This window comes from Buteo buteo, chromosome 17 (genome assembly GCF_964188355.1).
Source record: "Buteo buteo chromosome 17, bButBut1.hap1.1, whole genome shotgun sequence".
Classification (NCBI taxonomy): domain Eukaryota; kingdom Metazoa; phylum Chordata; class Aves; order Accipitriformes; family Accipitridae; genus Buteo; species Buteo buteo.
In genome coordinates this window covers 7,896,340-7,913,728 of record NC_134187.1, presented here as the reverse complement: position 1 = coordinate 7,913,728, position 17,389 = coordinate 7,896,340, and the positions used below count along the sequence as shown (strand labels likewise).

At 37.1% G+C, this 17,389-nt stretch overlaps 1 protein-coding gene across 1 annotated transcript; it reads right to left on the bottom strand.

Annotated features, from left to right (window-relative positions):
- Nucleotides 1-442: 442 nt before the first annotated feature.
- Nucleotides 443-15,181, bottom strand: WDCP (WD repeat and coiled coil containing). Its single transcript, XM_075049833.1, has 3 exons — nt 13,262-15,181; nt 4,335-4,455; nt 443-609 (listed from the first exon to the last, which is right to left on the bottom strand). The coding sequence occupies exons 1-3, from the start codon at nt 15,179-15,181 to the stop codon at nt 443-445; spliced, it is 2,208 nt and encodes a 735-aa protein (XP_074905934.1).
- Nucleotides 15,182-17,389: the final 2,208 nt, after the last annotated feature.

Sequence of the window (17,389 nt, the reverse complement as noted above, 5' to 3'; positions counted from 1 at the left end):
TGAAGCAGTTTTCTTTTTTTTTCCCTTACCAGTTTTCCTTAATGAATATAAAAGCTCTTTAGTTGTATTTTTTTCAGCTTTTGTGTGGACTGTACACCTGTATTAGCTAGATTTGTTGTTACTGCATGATTTTTAGCATAATATTGTTTCTCCAAGAACATCCCGACCACAATTAAAGTAGAGGCTAGTCTCTGCTCCAGTCCACTGGCAGTCATTAATAACAGCTGTGGTAAACTTCTTTCTAGGTCTGATCCTTCAGAAGAAATCATGAGGGTCCAGCCAACCCTAGGATTTAGCTACAGTGTAACCATGCCACAGATTTTACAGTTAAAATACATTGAAAGTAGTGAAGACAGCTTTCTAGTCACTCAGTTTCTGACACTGCAGAAATGTCTCTGTATTGTATTAGAAAAGAAGATCATTAGCGTTCTTTGTTCAGAAATTATGTCACTCTGCTTGGTGGTCGCATTGAAATGCTTTTTTTGTAGGAGTGACCTCCACAGACTTCTGAACTGTCACTTCCATCCCTTATGATTATCTCTTGTGTTGCTCTGAATATTAATGGCACAAAGCCATCCTTGTCTGCAGTGAGCACAATCCAAGAAGAGCCTACAAAAATTAAGGAAAAAAAGAAAATGAGTGTACTGCTCTGGTTATGTAAAATGTACAAGCACATTTTAAAAAGTCAGCCAGCATGCGAGCAGAGCAGGTTTTCTTTTTGTACACTAAAGCCTTATTACGCTAATGACATTAAGGTCTGACAATCCATGCTAAACACACCTTTGTGTAAATGTGAAGGGGGGCTAAAAGAAAGGTCTGGAAAGGTTTGAGGCATTTTGTCCCTTATTTAAATTAAGTTGAAAAACAAGGTGCATCTTTGCTAGTTCTGATGAACTATAAGTATCTCCATTTTCTGAAAGCTCAGGCAGCCTTTCCATGCTGACTTTTGTTCTAGTGACATCTACTTCTGCTTATCCTTTTTGCTCATCTGCTCTACCCAAATGATGAAGAGATCATAAAAACTGAAAAAGTTGGCACAGAAAATGATGTGCTGTATTTGTTCTAGAAGGAAGTAGGGGTTTCCATCTCCTTTACTGTCAACCAAGATTGTTCAGTATGTTTTCAAATTTGTATGGAAGGAATGGAAGGAAGTTACACCTTGAAGATGATTTACAAAAGATACCATGATTTACATGAGATGATTTACAAAAACTGATATAATAAAATTTCTTTCCTTTAATTATTTATCAAATCTTCTCATAAAGAAGAGAATGAACAAAATCTGAATGACATTTTTAATCTTTTTTTTTTTTTCTGGAAAAAAAAAAGAGGCAAGATTAAAAAAGCAAAGATATCAAAATCATTCAGGTTCACTTTCTGTATTGCATAGAAGCAGAAAATAAACCTAACTCCTCTTTGCTCCTTACTTCCCTTTGCAAATCAGCTTGACATTGAAGCTATGTATACCATATATATGTTTTCTAGTGATTAATCTGTTTCCTTTTGGACTGGTTATTGCAGTTCTTATAGAAAATAGTGAATTCTCTATTTGTCTTTTTTTCAGTTTCACATTTTATGAAAAAACTAAAAAATCTATGGCAACTAAAAAGCATTGTGGGAGCCCTTGCATCACATGTTTTTCTTAGAGTACATATCCTGTCATTACTGACCAGGAGCATTAGCTGGGGTCTGAGGTAGAGAAAGCCCTGTTATGTTCTGTTGTTGGTATTTTTAATTTTGGGAGATAAAACTGTGTTTTGAAAAGGGATGTGAAAAAAGGAAGTGTAGAAAATCCAGAAGTACTGTGCTTAATTTTTGTCAGTCATAAAGAAGCATGTTCCTGGACAAGGCAAATCTCCCCTCCTTATACTATTAACAAAGTACTTTTCCAGGCTGCTACACTATTGCACGTTGTCATGTCACCTGTTACATCATAAGAAGATTGTCATTCCAAACCATGAATCTTTAATCTTCTACTCTTAATACTTTCTTTCTAATTCTGGACAGACTTCAGATTCCATAAGCAGTGAGCCTGAAAGTGGAAATTCTGTTGTCCAAATCAATAGTTATGTTGTTGGTCAAATTGATAAAGCATACTCTTCTGTCAAACTCTTGGGACTTTTTATTTTCATCCATTGAAATGTCTGAAATTCTCTGCGTCATTGATAACACTTGCTTTGAAGCATATCCCACAAAATATTTCAATGGTGGAAAAACCTTCTGCACAATTATTACTGCTGAAAAGAGAGACTTCTGTGTGCTAATACCAGGGCACGATATGACAGGCTATATTTAGTACAGGTAATGATATTACAGTCCTGGGCTTAAAGTGCAAACGATGAGGCCAAGTTCGTTGCTAGTCTAACTCTGATGATCTTAATAGCCTTGCCATGGTTATGCATTTGGCCTACAGCTGTGAACTTTTTCCCCCCAATATATTCAAGTTTAAGTGTTTATTCATAGTAAAAAATGCCAGGCTGTCATTGTAATACAAACACACTCTTCATTACATCCCCTTTAATTATATAGTATTAAAGGATGGGAGTGATATTTTTAATCACATTTAATATTCATGCCTTGTGGCAAAGGAAAGATTTAGGAATACAAATCTGTACTGGTCAGAACTGAATAAAGAGCTACATAACTACTTCTGCCCCAAAACTGATAATTTTGCAGGATTTTGGTGAGTTTTAGAAAGATTCTTGTTTCTGTTGTTCTTTTTGCTGTTAAGAAACAGGCTCAATTTCAGAAAAGCTGAGCACCACATTGGACAGAAAGAGGGACACATTAGGATGATTCTAAGACATTGTCTTTTTGATATCTCTGAAGTCTAATGCATGAAATTGAGGACTGGTGTTCCGCTAATTAAATATTAAATATTCAACTGTTCTATAGAGCTGAAAATGGTTTTCTCAGGCCCCTTATTTATTATTTTCATACTGAATTCTAAACATCTTTTTTCATTATGGGCATTTGTTTCAAAAATCAAGAGCTGAAAGTACAGGCCAAAAAAGGTATCCTCCTTGCCCTGCAAAGTTGCATTGTGTTATTGCAGAAGCCTGCTGGGAAATAGCTCAGGCCTCAACAGTAAGTAGAGTTTTTTCATATACGCCTCCACTGCACTGCACAGTCAAGAGAGATTGCTGACAAAAATATGAAACCTGCATATCCTTATCTTCTGGAACAACTTTCAGAAACTGCTGTAAGCCAGGGGAAAAAGGAAGTGGTCCAATGGTCTGTGTTGTATTTGTAGCCCCTTTTCTTCATTCTCATGGTCTCATCAACAACAAGGAGATAAGCAGAATATGAATGGCAGCATGGTGCATATTTTACATCTCTTTTTCGCACTGTCCTTGGTGCCAGCACCAGTAACACACCAGGCCTGGTTTCTTTTTCATTGATAAGCCTATTATATAGCAGTCTGGTGTGTAACCATCGTTATTTAGAAAGCTATAGTTTGCATTAGTACTTTCCTTTTCTTTTTAATTTTACCAACAGTTGAATTCATTTCTCATAAAGCAGAGTGTACCGATTAAACCAATATGTCTCAGCCTGTCAGGGGCTAAGACAAGGGGTAAGACAGAGAGTAATTTATGGATCTGTCAGTGTGGAAACCATGCAAGAAGATCATAATTATAGCCAACTACTGTGTACTTTAAGATCATAATATACTTAGACTGTGATGAGAAAAGCCATCAGAAGCATTGTAGAGAAATGGCTAAAAAATAATGGTATGTATGTTGCTGAGAAGGTAGCATACAGGAACAGGCAGGGACAAGGTAATTCAGAGACCAGCCTGGGGCTAGGATTTCCCTAGCTGCTTCTGTCCTTACAAGTTAATCAGTGGTGGGTGGTAGAAATGTGAGACTGGCAACATTGAGCTTCATTGTTTATCTTACATTAAAATAATTCCAAATGCTACATGATACATATATATATATATATATATATATCTATCTTATTCTGAGAATGACTTTTTCTCCAGCCTACTCTGTATTGTCAGGTCTGGGACATGCTTGTAAAGATGGGCAAAGCAAAATGCCAAAAGGTCCCAAGGAAGCACTTCTATTTCCAGGTACTTATTATTTTCTCAACCTTCTTCTGTAGAGACATCTAACATATTACTCTGGTGATAGGTAGTTCTGCAGTTACTTAGCATTTAAGTGATTTCAACAGACACTCTGCTGTGTTTCAGACAAAGGAAAACACATACTTATCAAAAGAAGTTAGCTCTCTCAGTTTACTGCAGTGTGGGGTAATTATTCTACCACAAATGCCTCTTTTATGCTAAAAATCTCAGGTGAAACCAGATACCAGAAATAAAAAGAACATACCGTGTTTCATTTCAATAACAGGCAGATCAAACAGCTGCTGGACTAAATTCAAATGGATCTTGCCATCACAGAGGAGAACATCTTTTGTTTCTTCAGTAACTGCTCCATTTGAAAAACTTTTCTTCAAATACATACATGTAAAAGAAAAGATCATGTTAAAGGCTTATACATTGTGCCTGGGTTCTTTTAACCGTTCCTCTGCTCTTAATCCTTTCAGTTCTTTAGTCATTTTGCTTTTTCTTTGTCTGGCTTTGCTACAATTTATAGATGACACCATCAAGCAGTGCAATTCTAAGCACAATCTCATAGTCCCATGTGAAGAGGAATATGCATCTTTGCTTTTTGTTTTGTGTGCTTATGCAGTGCAAAACTGCATCAGCCCTGTATATATCATGTATTAGGTCATGTGTATGTGTCCGTTGGGCCTTTCTGCCTGAAGAGTCAGTTCAGTGGAAGGGAATATATCATGCCTGGAATAAAGTTGTCCAAGATGTTACCAGAGCAAATGAGTACTGTGCTCAGTTTCAGTTGTACGCGTGGGTGGTTTTGATAGTCATTGGTCAGCTATTCCACCCCAGTAAAATGACCTCAGTTCTGGCACAGAGAGAATTGCAGAGAGACTGGACATAGCAACAGTCTCTCTGAAAAGCTGTTGTAGCAAGGTAGATTGGGAATCCTGTGACTTTCTTTGAGAGAGAGGGAATATATGGGTTTACAGCCCTGGAATTTGCTCTGGCATTCACTAAAAAACCACACCTGAATATAAAGGTGGCATATTCATGCTTCATGAAGTTTAGCTGGCCTTGAGAATCGACACCTTTGTATTCCATCATTCTGATTACTGCAAAGTGCAAGGGCCACAAAATAGTTGAGCTAATATGGTTATGGAGTGGATATATATTTGCATTTACATTTTCCTATCTGCTATCATTTGAAAGTCATTTTAACATTAAAAATTTTCCAGTGACTCAATGCTATTAAAAAATATAGGTGAATTGGACATTTTCTTCTAAATAATCTTGCTATACTTTGTCCTGTGAATTTAGTTTTGTTCTTCCCTCTCCATACTTTCCACCTGTGTAGTTCCCATGTGTTATGGTGTGTTTTTTTTTTTCTTTTGGCATGCCTTATGTTTGCAATACCCCCAGATTTAACATATTTGAATGAACCAGTCTATTTATCCCATTTCCTAGACCTTTCTGTTTTGTACATTCAGAAGGGACCCAAGTTAACATTTTAAAATGGGTTGAAAAGATGTCATGTATCATAACTCCTGTTCTAGTCCTACCCTGTCAGTGTCTACTTCATACCCCTGAATCTTTCTTGCTAATATAAAACTTGCAGTTGAATGAATTCACAACTGCGTCTTCTATGTCTGTGCATAGTAATCTAACCTTTGACTAAACAAACGTGTCTTCTAATGCTTGTCTTCATTTCTAATTGTGCTGTCTTTTGACTCAGTCGCTCTCTCGGTTAACATGTGCTTTTTTTGCTCTGTAACACCCTTTCTAACTCAATCATTTTCATTTTTCTGTACATAGTATGTATGCTGTCGTGCAACCACATTGGATTCTGTAAATCAGAATGTCTACCAACTGTTGCAGAAGTATTTTTTCCCCACTCTATCATAAACTGGCTATGCAGATAGTTTATGGCTGATGGTTATTTATTTATGTATTATGATTGATTGAAGATGTAAGAACTGTAAGAATATCTTCCTGTTAAAACCCAAACTTTCCAACTTTCAGAGGTCTTTTCATCTCTTTCCCCATTTAAAACAGCCAGAAATTTGTTGCTATGTAATTAAAAGGGAAATACCTAAGGAATGCATCAAAGTATCATTTCTTAGTCGTAAACCTATAGTAACTTTTTATTACAGCTATAACTATATAACTCAACTTCTTTGTCATTTTTAGGTCTCTTCAAATTATATAGTACTATGTTCTATTGAACCTAAATACACTTAAAACTCAATGGGCTGAATGTTCAGCAGTGAGCATGTGCTTTGCATTTACATTGCAGAGATGCTATTTGCCTGTACAGGTATTTGTGGAAAGCTTTTCATTGCTACGTATTGTGGATTAGCACATCTAAGAACTACTTCGTTTTCCTGAATTCAGGTTGAAATAGCAGAGTTTATTCAAACTTGTACTTCAGTTAATGAATTACAGAAAAAGCTGGACTGTAGATGAGACAGGCACATTGCCTTGACCTGAGTGGTTAATTTTTTCATGTAGATATGCTTCAACTCAAGAATAATCAGAAAACAATCTAGCTCTGCCTCTGTTGACTTGAACTCAGCTGAATGGAAATGTATACTAAGGATGACTTCGTTCCAGTATGTTTCCTCCTTAGTCTTGCAAGTTATTATTGGAACAGCCATTGGAAGTGGAAGACATTTTTGTATATACAAAACTACATGGCATCTATTTTTTATCCTAACCAGTTTTTCAAGTACAGACCTCAAGGCTTAAGTTTCAGAGTTGTTTGTCTTTCATCGTTTATGAGCATTTGTATTAGCTATTCTGTCTTTGTCATATACTACTGTTTATAGTGACAATCATCTTTACGTTCATTTTTGTCTGCTGGCAAATTCTGTCAGGTCAAGAATCTTTCTCTGTTTTAAGCTTCTAATTATTTAGCCTTTTTTGTTTAATGGTTAGCTTAAGTGATGATAACATGCCTTCTCTTTGAGGAATATGGTCACAGATGTCATATCATAGATTAACTGATTTAATCCCATGCCTTCTTGAGAGGTAGGTAACTGTTAGTATTCCCTTTTTATAGATGATCACACCATTACACAGGAAGATTAAAAGAGATTTACTCAAGGTCATGGAAGTAATTTCTGACAGAGTTAGAAATACAACTAAAATCTCACCTTAGTACTTCCCATTTTCATGCCTTAACACAAAGACAATTTTCTAGTCACATCTAGATTTAATCCACCATTTCCCAAAATTTGTATCTATCTGGTTCAGCTGTGTTGCTGTTTATCTCCAATAGAAGCCAAAGAACTTGCAATTCTCAGATTAAAATCCCTTAATGTTAGTTGTTTTATCCTAAACCAAAGTTCATTGGTAGACTAAGAACATATTAATCACAGAAGAAACAAATATATTTCCACATACATGAGTGGATATTTTCAGATTAAGTTTCTTTAGCCAACTTCCTGTAGTATGTCAAGTCCAACTCTCCCTCAACAAAAATTCAACAGAAAGAAACCATCAATTCAAGAATTGTTTTCCTTCATCTGTGTCAGCCTGTCCCTTGATCAGATTTTATAGCCTATAAAGGGTCTTCTGGGCAGCAGCCAGCCCATCACAGCGTTGCCAAACTGTTTTTCAAAACTCATGTTTTGGAATGCAAATATCCCCAAGAAGAAAATAATTTACTAAGGCAAAAAGGGTTCCTGGATTAGATGTTATACACCGTATGTCTGCACGAAAAATAAACACGTCTTTTACCACTTTTTTAAACCCCACTGAGCAGTCAGCTAGTTCTGCCTCTTGACCTTTTCCACTATTTATCTTGTATTTCCTAATGCACTGCTTACACTTGCCTGGATGCTAAGATCATCTTCATGAACTTGAATTCAATGACTGATGAAACAGTGAGGTAAATAAGAATATGCTACCAATCAGAATTGTTTTTACTAACACTGGGTAGTGATTGATTGCAGTCTGAATGTGTCTTTCTTGCACATGGATGTCTAGAAATGTAAAATGTTTTCCAGATGAGGCCTCACAGCTGTGTTGCCCAGTATTGCATTACTTACTGGATGTACCTCACTGATGTACCCACAAACTGCCTTTGCTCTTTTCATAAATGTATCACATTTTTGATTCATAGTTATCTTGTAGTCACTTAACATGTGCAAGCTTTTGTCATCCTTGGTTGTTCCCAACTAAGGAATATTCAGTTTTTAGCAGAAATTCCTTCTGTTAATCCTGGAATGTATCACTGTGCACTTCATATTAGTTCATTTCAATCCCTTTTTTTTATTCTAGATGCTAAGGTCATCAAATTACAGATGCGATATCCTGATCCTCTATTGAAAATACTACTGACTTTATGCCATATGCAGATTTTATTAGCATATCTCATCAGATCATTAATGAAACTTTTAGATTAACCTGAAGATCAATCATGAGAAAATCCACTAGTAAATTTCTTCCATTTTCTTTTATATTACTATAACCATTTACTAACTTCCTTCCAGCTAATTCCTTAACCATCTTAAATTTCTTCTATTAATCCCTATTCTCTGCTGTTGAACAAATAATTTCCCCTGTGGCATGATTTCAAGTACTGTACTGAATTACAGGTATTTTAAATATTCTTCATATCCTTTGTGTTGATAATCTGTTATTTTATAAAGGAAAGGTGTCAGGTTAGTCAGTCACATCTCTGTGTTGTAAGATGAATAGTGCTGTAGTTGCCTAGAAATTGGTTTTCTTTTTCTTAAACCCTTGATTTCAGCTCTTAGTGTTGTGCTTCAGTGGTAATTTCAGTTTTGATACCTTAGTACCCATTACTCAGCTTGCTTTTGCCTTGCCCCCACATTCACTGTGCGGGATGAGAAAAAAATAGTAAATTAAATAGACATGGGCATTCTGGCCCAGAAGACAATGAAAAGAGAGTTAGATGGCTAAGGAAGAACACTGAAGAGGAATGAGAACTATGATTTGTGACATTCAAAGTACTGTCTCATTAAGCCTTGTGCAGCATTGCCACAGGTAGTATTAATGAGGTTTGGCTGCCTGCACTACTCCTCCTTCCTGTCATGATTTCCACTGTTGCTGTGATTCCTGTTTGATTTTTGATGGATCCTGATTTTATTTTGGTGGAGGTCTTAATGTCTTTCTTGCCCTTATGTTGGACATTCCAATTGCAACCCTAATTAACCTGTCAGAGAAGGAGAAGCCTGTAAAATGTTTACGTTGGAAGAGATCGGAGTTGCTCAGGGGTGCTTAAATCCCAGTGCAGTTTGCATTTATAGTGCACATCAGCATTTCAGATGATATGATGCTAGCATTTCTCTACTCTTGGCTCCCTGTCAATAGTTCTGCAACTACTGTTTCAGGTATATTGTCATCTAAGATACACCCTTTGTCCTCATGCTTGTGCTTCCATGATCTTTAAGTTTTGAGTGTGTTGTTTTTTTTTAACTCAGATCTTTACTTTCTTTGCACAGTACGAAAACTTGGATTTGTTTTTAACATTACATATTCCTTTTCTGTTGCGTCTATGTATCCAACAAACAAATCATCTGTTCTAATAAAAGTTATTGTGTCTCCTCTACAAACCCTGCTTGTCTGCTATTGATCAGTTTCAGAACATTGTTGTCAGAATTTGTTCTTAACAAATTCCTCAACCTTTGCTCAAAACGTTATCCATGCATTAATCACACCTTCTCTTGACTACTGCAGGTCTGTCTTTTACAGTCATCCTAAATCTCTTCCTTCTAAACTTCAGGATGGCTGACTAGTTTCTTACTCCAGGGAGCAGTCATATCACCTTCCTCTTCCATCATTTTCATGACTTTCTCTCTATTGCTCAACCCGAGTCACAATTGCCCTTTGGATTTCAGAAAGGTTCACGGTCTTATTACGGCTGATCACTGCAGCCTGGTCTTTGCTCATTTCACTATGCCACCCTTATACCCCCCTTCTTTATCTCTACTTCATGTATTTCTATCAGAAGAACTTTATTGCCATATGTTTGGATCCTTTCTATTAATCTCTCAGCTCTGTGTAAAGAAATGTTTATTTTATAGCTGACCTTAGCAATAAAGTTTCCCATAGTATATTGTATGAAGATGCTATAAAAGTACAAATTGACTTGTAATTATTGGTGAGTGCTAAGAAAAGGAAATCTTCGTGACTAATTGCTGAAAAGATATTTATTTCCTGTTTAGTTATGCAATATATCCTCTCAGTGATATACACTTTTGACATAATACTGCTTGTGAGCAAGATGCAGGAGTTTTAAGATATTCCTCAGATTAAGATGAATCTTATTCCTCCCGGAGAGGTTTGCCTAAATGCCATTAATTTCAAATCCAGATTGGCTTTATTTCCACTGTAATTAGCTTTTGAATGAGGCTAGTTTAAATATTCTGCAGCTGTTTCTTTTCTGGGGGAAAAGGATGATAAAAGTATCTTTTTGCAAAATGAAACAGAAACAAATCTGTGACAGATCCTCATCTCTTCTTTTTTTTTTTTTTTTTTAAATAATATCCTCTTATTGCATTTACCTGTCTGCCCTCCCACACTATCCTGAATCACAAGTCTGTATGTGATGAAAGAGCAATAATATTTGCTTTTCAGGGTTGAATGATCAAGTCACCTCTGGTGGCTGAATGCTATTACACAAGTGATAGTGCAGTGACATTTCCAAAGTGTGAGTGATCATGTTTTTCTTTTATGGCTATAAGCTACAAAGAATATAAATGCTGGTAGTACTGCATGGATGTGACTTCAGAGGAGTTATAGGTAGGCAAGCACTAACAGAATAAACAAAGATTTTGAAGACTATTTAGTGAGCAGACATTATGAATTATTAAGTAATACACATTCTGGTTTATATTATGGTTTTCTAAGCAGATCTGGAAACATACATAAATGTCAATAATGCTTCTGCACAACAGTGTAATTGGCCATAATTATTGCTACATTTTTATCTAGTATGTTTTAAACTTTCCTCTCATGTTTTTAATGCATAAATATGGTTATGCAGTACTGATCATGATATTTTATAGTACAATAGATTTCCTAATCAAGATTGAGCCTCTGCTGTGCTGGGGATTATACAAACACTTAAGAAGACATGCACTTGGCACAAAAAGCTGAAAGGTAATGGCCATATTATTGACTGGACTGCAGTGTTCCTAAAGCTTAGAATGTTTTCCACAGGCTGATATTTATATCATAAGGCAATAAAGCTATTTCCTGCCTTTTCGCACTGTGAACATAGAGCCTGGCTGGAACCCACAGCCCAGCTGGTCTCTGAGCTCACAGAGTGCTAATCAAATCCTGAAGGAGGAACAAAGTTCAGATGTCTGAATCCAAACTAATCAAAACAACTATTTTCTGAGAAAATTATTAGCTGCCTATGAAGCAAATATTTCCCTGTCTGTCTGGAGGCCTTTTTGCCATCAGTCTATTTTTCATTATTTTTTGGCATCATGCTGTGATCCTGTTAGGTTTCAGAAGAGGGGCTGAACTATGCAAGGCATTAGCTGAGACTTACACAAAAAAGCTATGTGTGTCAGAAAGACATGAAGTGGCACTTTTTGTAAGTCATTATAATGCAGTACTGGCGGTGCTTTCTGCTGGTTCAATGTGAAACTAACCTGCTCATATAAATAAGAGTCTTCCTTTCTAAATGTAGTTAGTTAGTCTAGCAGTATTTTAGAAGCAGTAATATTTTTTTTGCTTCCAAAGAAAAAAACGGGATAATTAATTCTTGCTGCTTGTGCAAGCAAACATGCACAGTGACTTCAGATCTTAGATTAATGTTACATGTCACAAACAAAACTTCTCTTTAGAAAGGTTAATCCAATCGAATCCAAGAGATAGGGCTGCTTGCTAAATAAATAAGTTGATTTATGTTAAGAAATAAGAATTAATTTGCTGGAGAACAGAAGGGCTTTCTTCCTGGCAAATAAAATACTAAATTATTTAAAAGAGACATGTTGCTTTTTTCACCAGAATTTGTGTAACATAGTCAAGTTAAATTGACTAATACAGATTGAAAGCTTTGCTTTGATCCAGAGTACCTAACATACTAGAATCTGCTTAAATGCCAAGTAAACAATGGCTAAAAAGTAATGAATATGATTGAATTGAGTCACCATTCCCTTAATGAGTGTTTAAGGAGGGGTACTTTGATGTCTGTACAGATTCCTTTAAAGTAAAAGGAAGTCAAATTTGTTTGAGAAGTACATACTTCAGCATCATCACTGTGTAATGTATTACTTTGCCATAATGCTGCTTATGTTGCAGTAGATACGCATGCATTTACAATTGGCATCTACATCCTGAAAGGGACCCCAGTTTTAGCAGCAATACCACTGGCATCAGCATGACAAAAAATATTATCAGTATAATGTTAGTTTTACTATGAATGATACTAAGAATAATAGCCAGAAATAATTACACAACCTATCTTCCTTAGTTGAAATTCTTATTGAAGCCAGTACGAATTTTGCCAAAACAAGGGTGGGATAGGAACATGATGATTTGACATTCATCTATTTATCTAATGAAATGATAATTACATATTGACAGATTTGTTTTTAAATTTTTTTTTCTTCAGAAAATTTGAAGTGGTAATATGTTTCATAAATTGAGTTTGTCCAGCTCTGTGAAGATTAGTGATGAGAAATTAAAGTAGAAATAAGCCAATTTCATGTCATGCCTATCTGAATTTTCCATAAGTTGAGATTCAATACTTTGTTTCAGTCTTCATGAGAGTCTATTTCAAACTTTGGATTTGACCTTGGGTTTGAAATGATTATGTTTCTGGTGGGTTACGGTACCCCTGTACTCATAGGCTTATCCTTACACTAAACTAACATATAAACCTTTTGTACATTAACAACTGTTTGGCTCTGTTCTCTGTCTTTGATAGATGCACACAAAATCAGCTAGTATCCAAGACAGTTGTGCATAATCAAAGAACAAACAGACACAGATCTCCCACGTGAAGTATCCTCTAAGTTACCCACATCATCCTGAGTTGTTGTTTCAGTGACAAATTATAATACCATTTTAGATTAAGCTTGATGCCAAACTCAGGTTACATTTCTCATGGGTTGATAGGATTAAACTGCATCCTCTTGATTTAAAGCTAAATAAATACAAGATTGTTTAAAAATTCAGTGTCCTATCACAATATTTTTAAGCTGACAAAAAAGTTACCTGGTAAGTGATATGAACGACAGGTGGTTCCTGTGAGCATGGATAGGCTAAAGATATCCTCCTCCCATTTTTAGCGAAGTCTGTTATTTCAGAAAGACTCAGTTGTAACTCATTGAAGCTGCCACAAAGTCTCTCTAAATTTCTAGATATGTGACTCATTCCTCTTTCACTTGGCAAATTGTTGTTTTTAGGAGAATTTGATGTTTCTTGGATCACATTGAACTGTACTTTAGGGGAAGTTGGTCTGCTGGAAAGCCTGGTAGATGTTCCAAAACCAAGAAGAGACACTGAACGATTGGTAGGTTCAGCATCCAATGTTTCCAAGGCCACCGAGGGGTCACCTGGGAGCCTTTTTTCATCCAGGTCACTCACACTTGATGAAGAGCTCTGCTCATAACTAGGGCTCTTTACTTCTTCAATGAGTCTTCTCCTGCCACTAGGAGACTGAATAACTGTGCTTCTTGGTATTAACAGCTCCCTGCTTTGAGGTTGGTCATCTGTAGCAAGATTTTCAAAGAACTTTCTTTTTCCAGGTATATTAACAGAGGATTCGAAGTTATAAAACATATTCTGCTTAGCCTCAGGCAATGCTGAAGGATCTTCTTCCAGCATCAATTCTTTGATCATCAGACGCATTACATACCTGTCTGAACTTGAAGATGGAATGAGACTAGGCTCAGGGAACTTTTGCTTGCCAATCAGAATCAATAGGAGTTTAGCTGTCAAAAAGCATAGGCCCTTTGGTCTTTCATTCTTTTCCAGCTGGATTTGTTGAATATGAGGCATGCAGGAAGAGGTTACTGAATACACCAAAACAATGTTAGAAGTATTAGAGGCTACTGCCACAATCTGAGCTCTAAGGTCAAAAGCCATTATATCAGGAACCAGAATACCTGGGATGGTGACTTTTCTGGTGGTGGTTACCTTCCTCTCAAAAGTCACCAAAATCATGTGAGAAGAATCTTGACCATTTGTTGCTGCAGAGTCTTTGCGTTTCAGAGTAATAAGAGGACTGGGATCAGACCGACGGTGATTTGCAAGGATATGGGTTAAATCCACAGGACCTGATGAAGAAGAAGCAACTGAATCAACACCGGATCTATCTGAATCTGTGGACTTTCTTCGCCGGTCCATGGAGTATTCCTCATCACCAAGCACCAGAGCAGACTGTGAGATTAAAGAACCAGATTCTGTACCAGATGGCATATCAAATGCAATGCCCGCATTCAAACCACAGATATTATCTAAAGGAAGCTCAGTAGCTACAGCAATTTGGAAATCCAGCGTGGCTTCTATAGCACAGATATAACCTCCCACATCAAAGACTGGGCAAAAGGAGCAGGTATTTAGAGTTTTCTGAGCATCATCCCATATGTAGGAATGCAGGGCACTGCCTATAGCAACTACTAAACGATTACCATCCTTAGTCCAGCAGGCACAGTGGATAAGACCACTGCTTTTGATATCTGCCTTAACTCTAGTATTGTCAGTACGAACAGCATGCAAGACTGAAGCATCTCTTTTTGTAAGCACAGCCAAGACCTCCTTCTTTGGATGCCAGACACAGCCCTGAGAAAGCAGTGGAAATGGCTCACCAACTTCACAGGTCTGAGAAATCAAGGGTTTGTTCCTGTCCGCAGTGCTGTAGCCCAGCTGCCAAACACTAACATGCTTTTTATGCTGAACAGCGAGCAAAGCTGGGGTGTCTGTAGAGCAACATGGGCCCCAGTAAAGCCCATGAACATGTTCAAATTGACCAACAACACTTGAGTCTCCGAACTTTAGTTCTCCATTATGATAGTATAAAGCAGTCAGTATCACTTGCTTCCCATCTGTCCAGGCAATTCCATGCACAGGGTGGATGGCCTGATATAAAGCATTGAGGCCGGTCCTCAGCAGCTTTGCCTTTCCAAGCTCCATCTTTTTAAGCTTTCTGTCTACTGGTGGTTGTTCCAAACTAGAGAATCCATGGAATTCACTTGCAGATCACAGTGAGGAAAATTTTTTTCGTATCTCCTTCCCTTCCTTTCCAGAATCAAGCTGGTTTTTCTGCTAATAATCCAAGAGCCTATATTGTGAACTCCTTCCCAGTAAGCCTGCAGCTGCTCCTCTAAGTATAAATCCATGTCAAAGCTGCTTTTGCTATGTCTTTTCCTGGGAGGAGTTATCATCTTCATGTGATGGCTAACAAGGTTTAACCAATTACTGTACGTTTTCGTAGAAGTCTATTTTTAACTCTTCACTGCTGGGAGTATATTTAAAAATAACACTCTAATACCTTGACCTTCAGTGAATGAAGGTCTTTGGTGAAGGCTGGGGAGAGATCACACACTATTAAGCCGAAGTATTAAGCTACAGCCTGAAATAATGACCTGACACTTCTTTCAGCCAGCCTTTGAAGGATAAAAGAAGATTTAAACATACCTGAGGACTGTACAAGGCAGATTGCAATCTCTGATGGACAGCATCTTTCAAAGATAGAAGATCCTAAGTGTCTATGAAAGGAAAGGAGAAAAGGGAAATCATGCTCTGTTCTGTTAGTAGTTACAAGAGAATGAAGAAATGTTAGATTTTAAAAAAAAGCAAAATATTTCAGAAACAAAGACAGCTGATTAGTGTTCATTTTACTGGGACAGATTTCCTAGCTACAAATATATATTGATTTCTTTCTTTGTCTTCCCAGCCACCTGTATCAAATTACTGTTCCCTCATCATATAGCCAAAATGCGAAGAGGAAGCCAAAGTTTTCCCGCTTCCCTAAACTCTGCAGTTTCTACAATATGTAACATAGCATCACGCAAAGATCCTTGAGTTGACAAAGACCCAACCAATAAACTCATGTAACACAGTGGGGCTGTGTGAGGATACGCCAGTTTGGTTCGGCTGTATTGTTTCAGGACCAGAGCTGGTTCAGATGGACTACCTTGGGTGTCTGCATTCTTCCCTCCTCAGCACATCATTTTCTGCGGTTAGCTTGGACAGAGCTCGCATATCGCTGAACATAAATTGTCAGGGTGGGATTCATTGCTTAAATATAAGCAATCATTACTATTTTCAACACCCTAGGATATCTGAGACAGCCACACCGGGCTGGCAGACACAGCATAGGACTTACAGAAGAGTAGTGCCATTCTGGAGTGGCAGCTGGCAACAAAGAGATGATCCCTAGATAGTCCCTAGACTGTCTAAGATGGCATTAGAAGCTTATGTACAGGTAACTGAATCCCATCCTCAGCATATTTTTGTAGTTCTTGTTTTGCCAGCAGCAACTTTCTGCTTTGATGTAACTTGTGTCGCTTGTTGTTTGCATAAAAAAAATAATGTGAATAAATTAGACCTGGCAGAGGTTTACAAATTATCAATATAATCACTATGGTTAAAGATGTAAGACTTAACTATACACGTTCTACATCTTGGGCTGATTTATACTTTATATATTTTTATAGTGCTACCTGAGAAAAACACACCTCTTGTTGAAGGCAGTTGGACCTCTGTTCTAAGAATTTTTTTAGTATCCTTTTTCCAGGTGTATTTACTGAGGATGGTGAGTACCACTAAAGAACTCCCAAATTTATGTAATCATATCATATTCTCATTCACAGCTACTTGGTTTTTGTAGATTATTTCATGAAGATTACATTCAAAATCAAGACTTTTTTATACTCATCAAGGACAAGCCAGCAGTGATGACTGGAATAGGTAAAAATTTTAAAGTCAGATACACAGGTTAGAAGATCCCTTTTTATGCAAGTCTCCTAAAGTTTTGGTCCCTGTCTGTGCTTGCAGTGAAACCATGACTTTTAATGACTCTACCTTACCCATTGCTGACACAGATGCCCAGGCCATGCTTAAGATGCCACACTTGCCATACCTGTTTCACTAGGAGCTCTGACTATTCTGTACTTCCCCAAAGTGGTGGCAGGATTACTGTGTCATATATTAGTGGCAGCTTTTTACCCATAGTAGTTATAATGAATAGATTACATTAGAACACAGTCCCAGCAGCTCCACAAATTTGCAGAGTCTGTATAAGATATTTTTGTTTTGCTTTAAAATAATGCTTCTTTGCTGCTTTGCTATCTTCTGGATGTATTTTACTGAAACTGATAAAGCTATTCTCTAGCACAG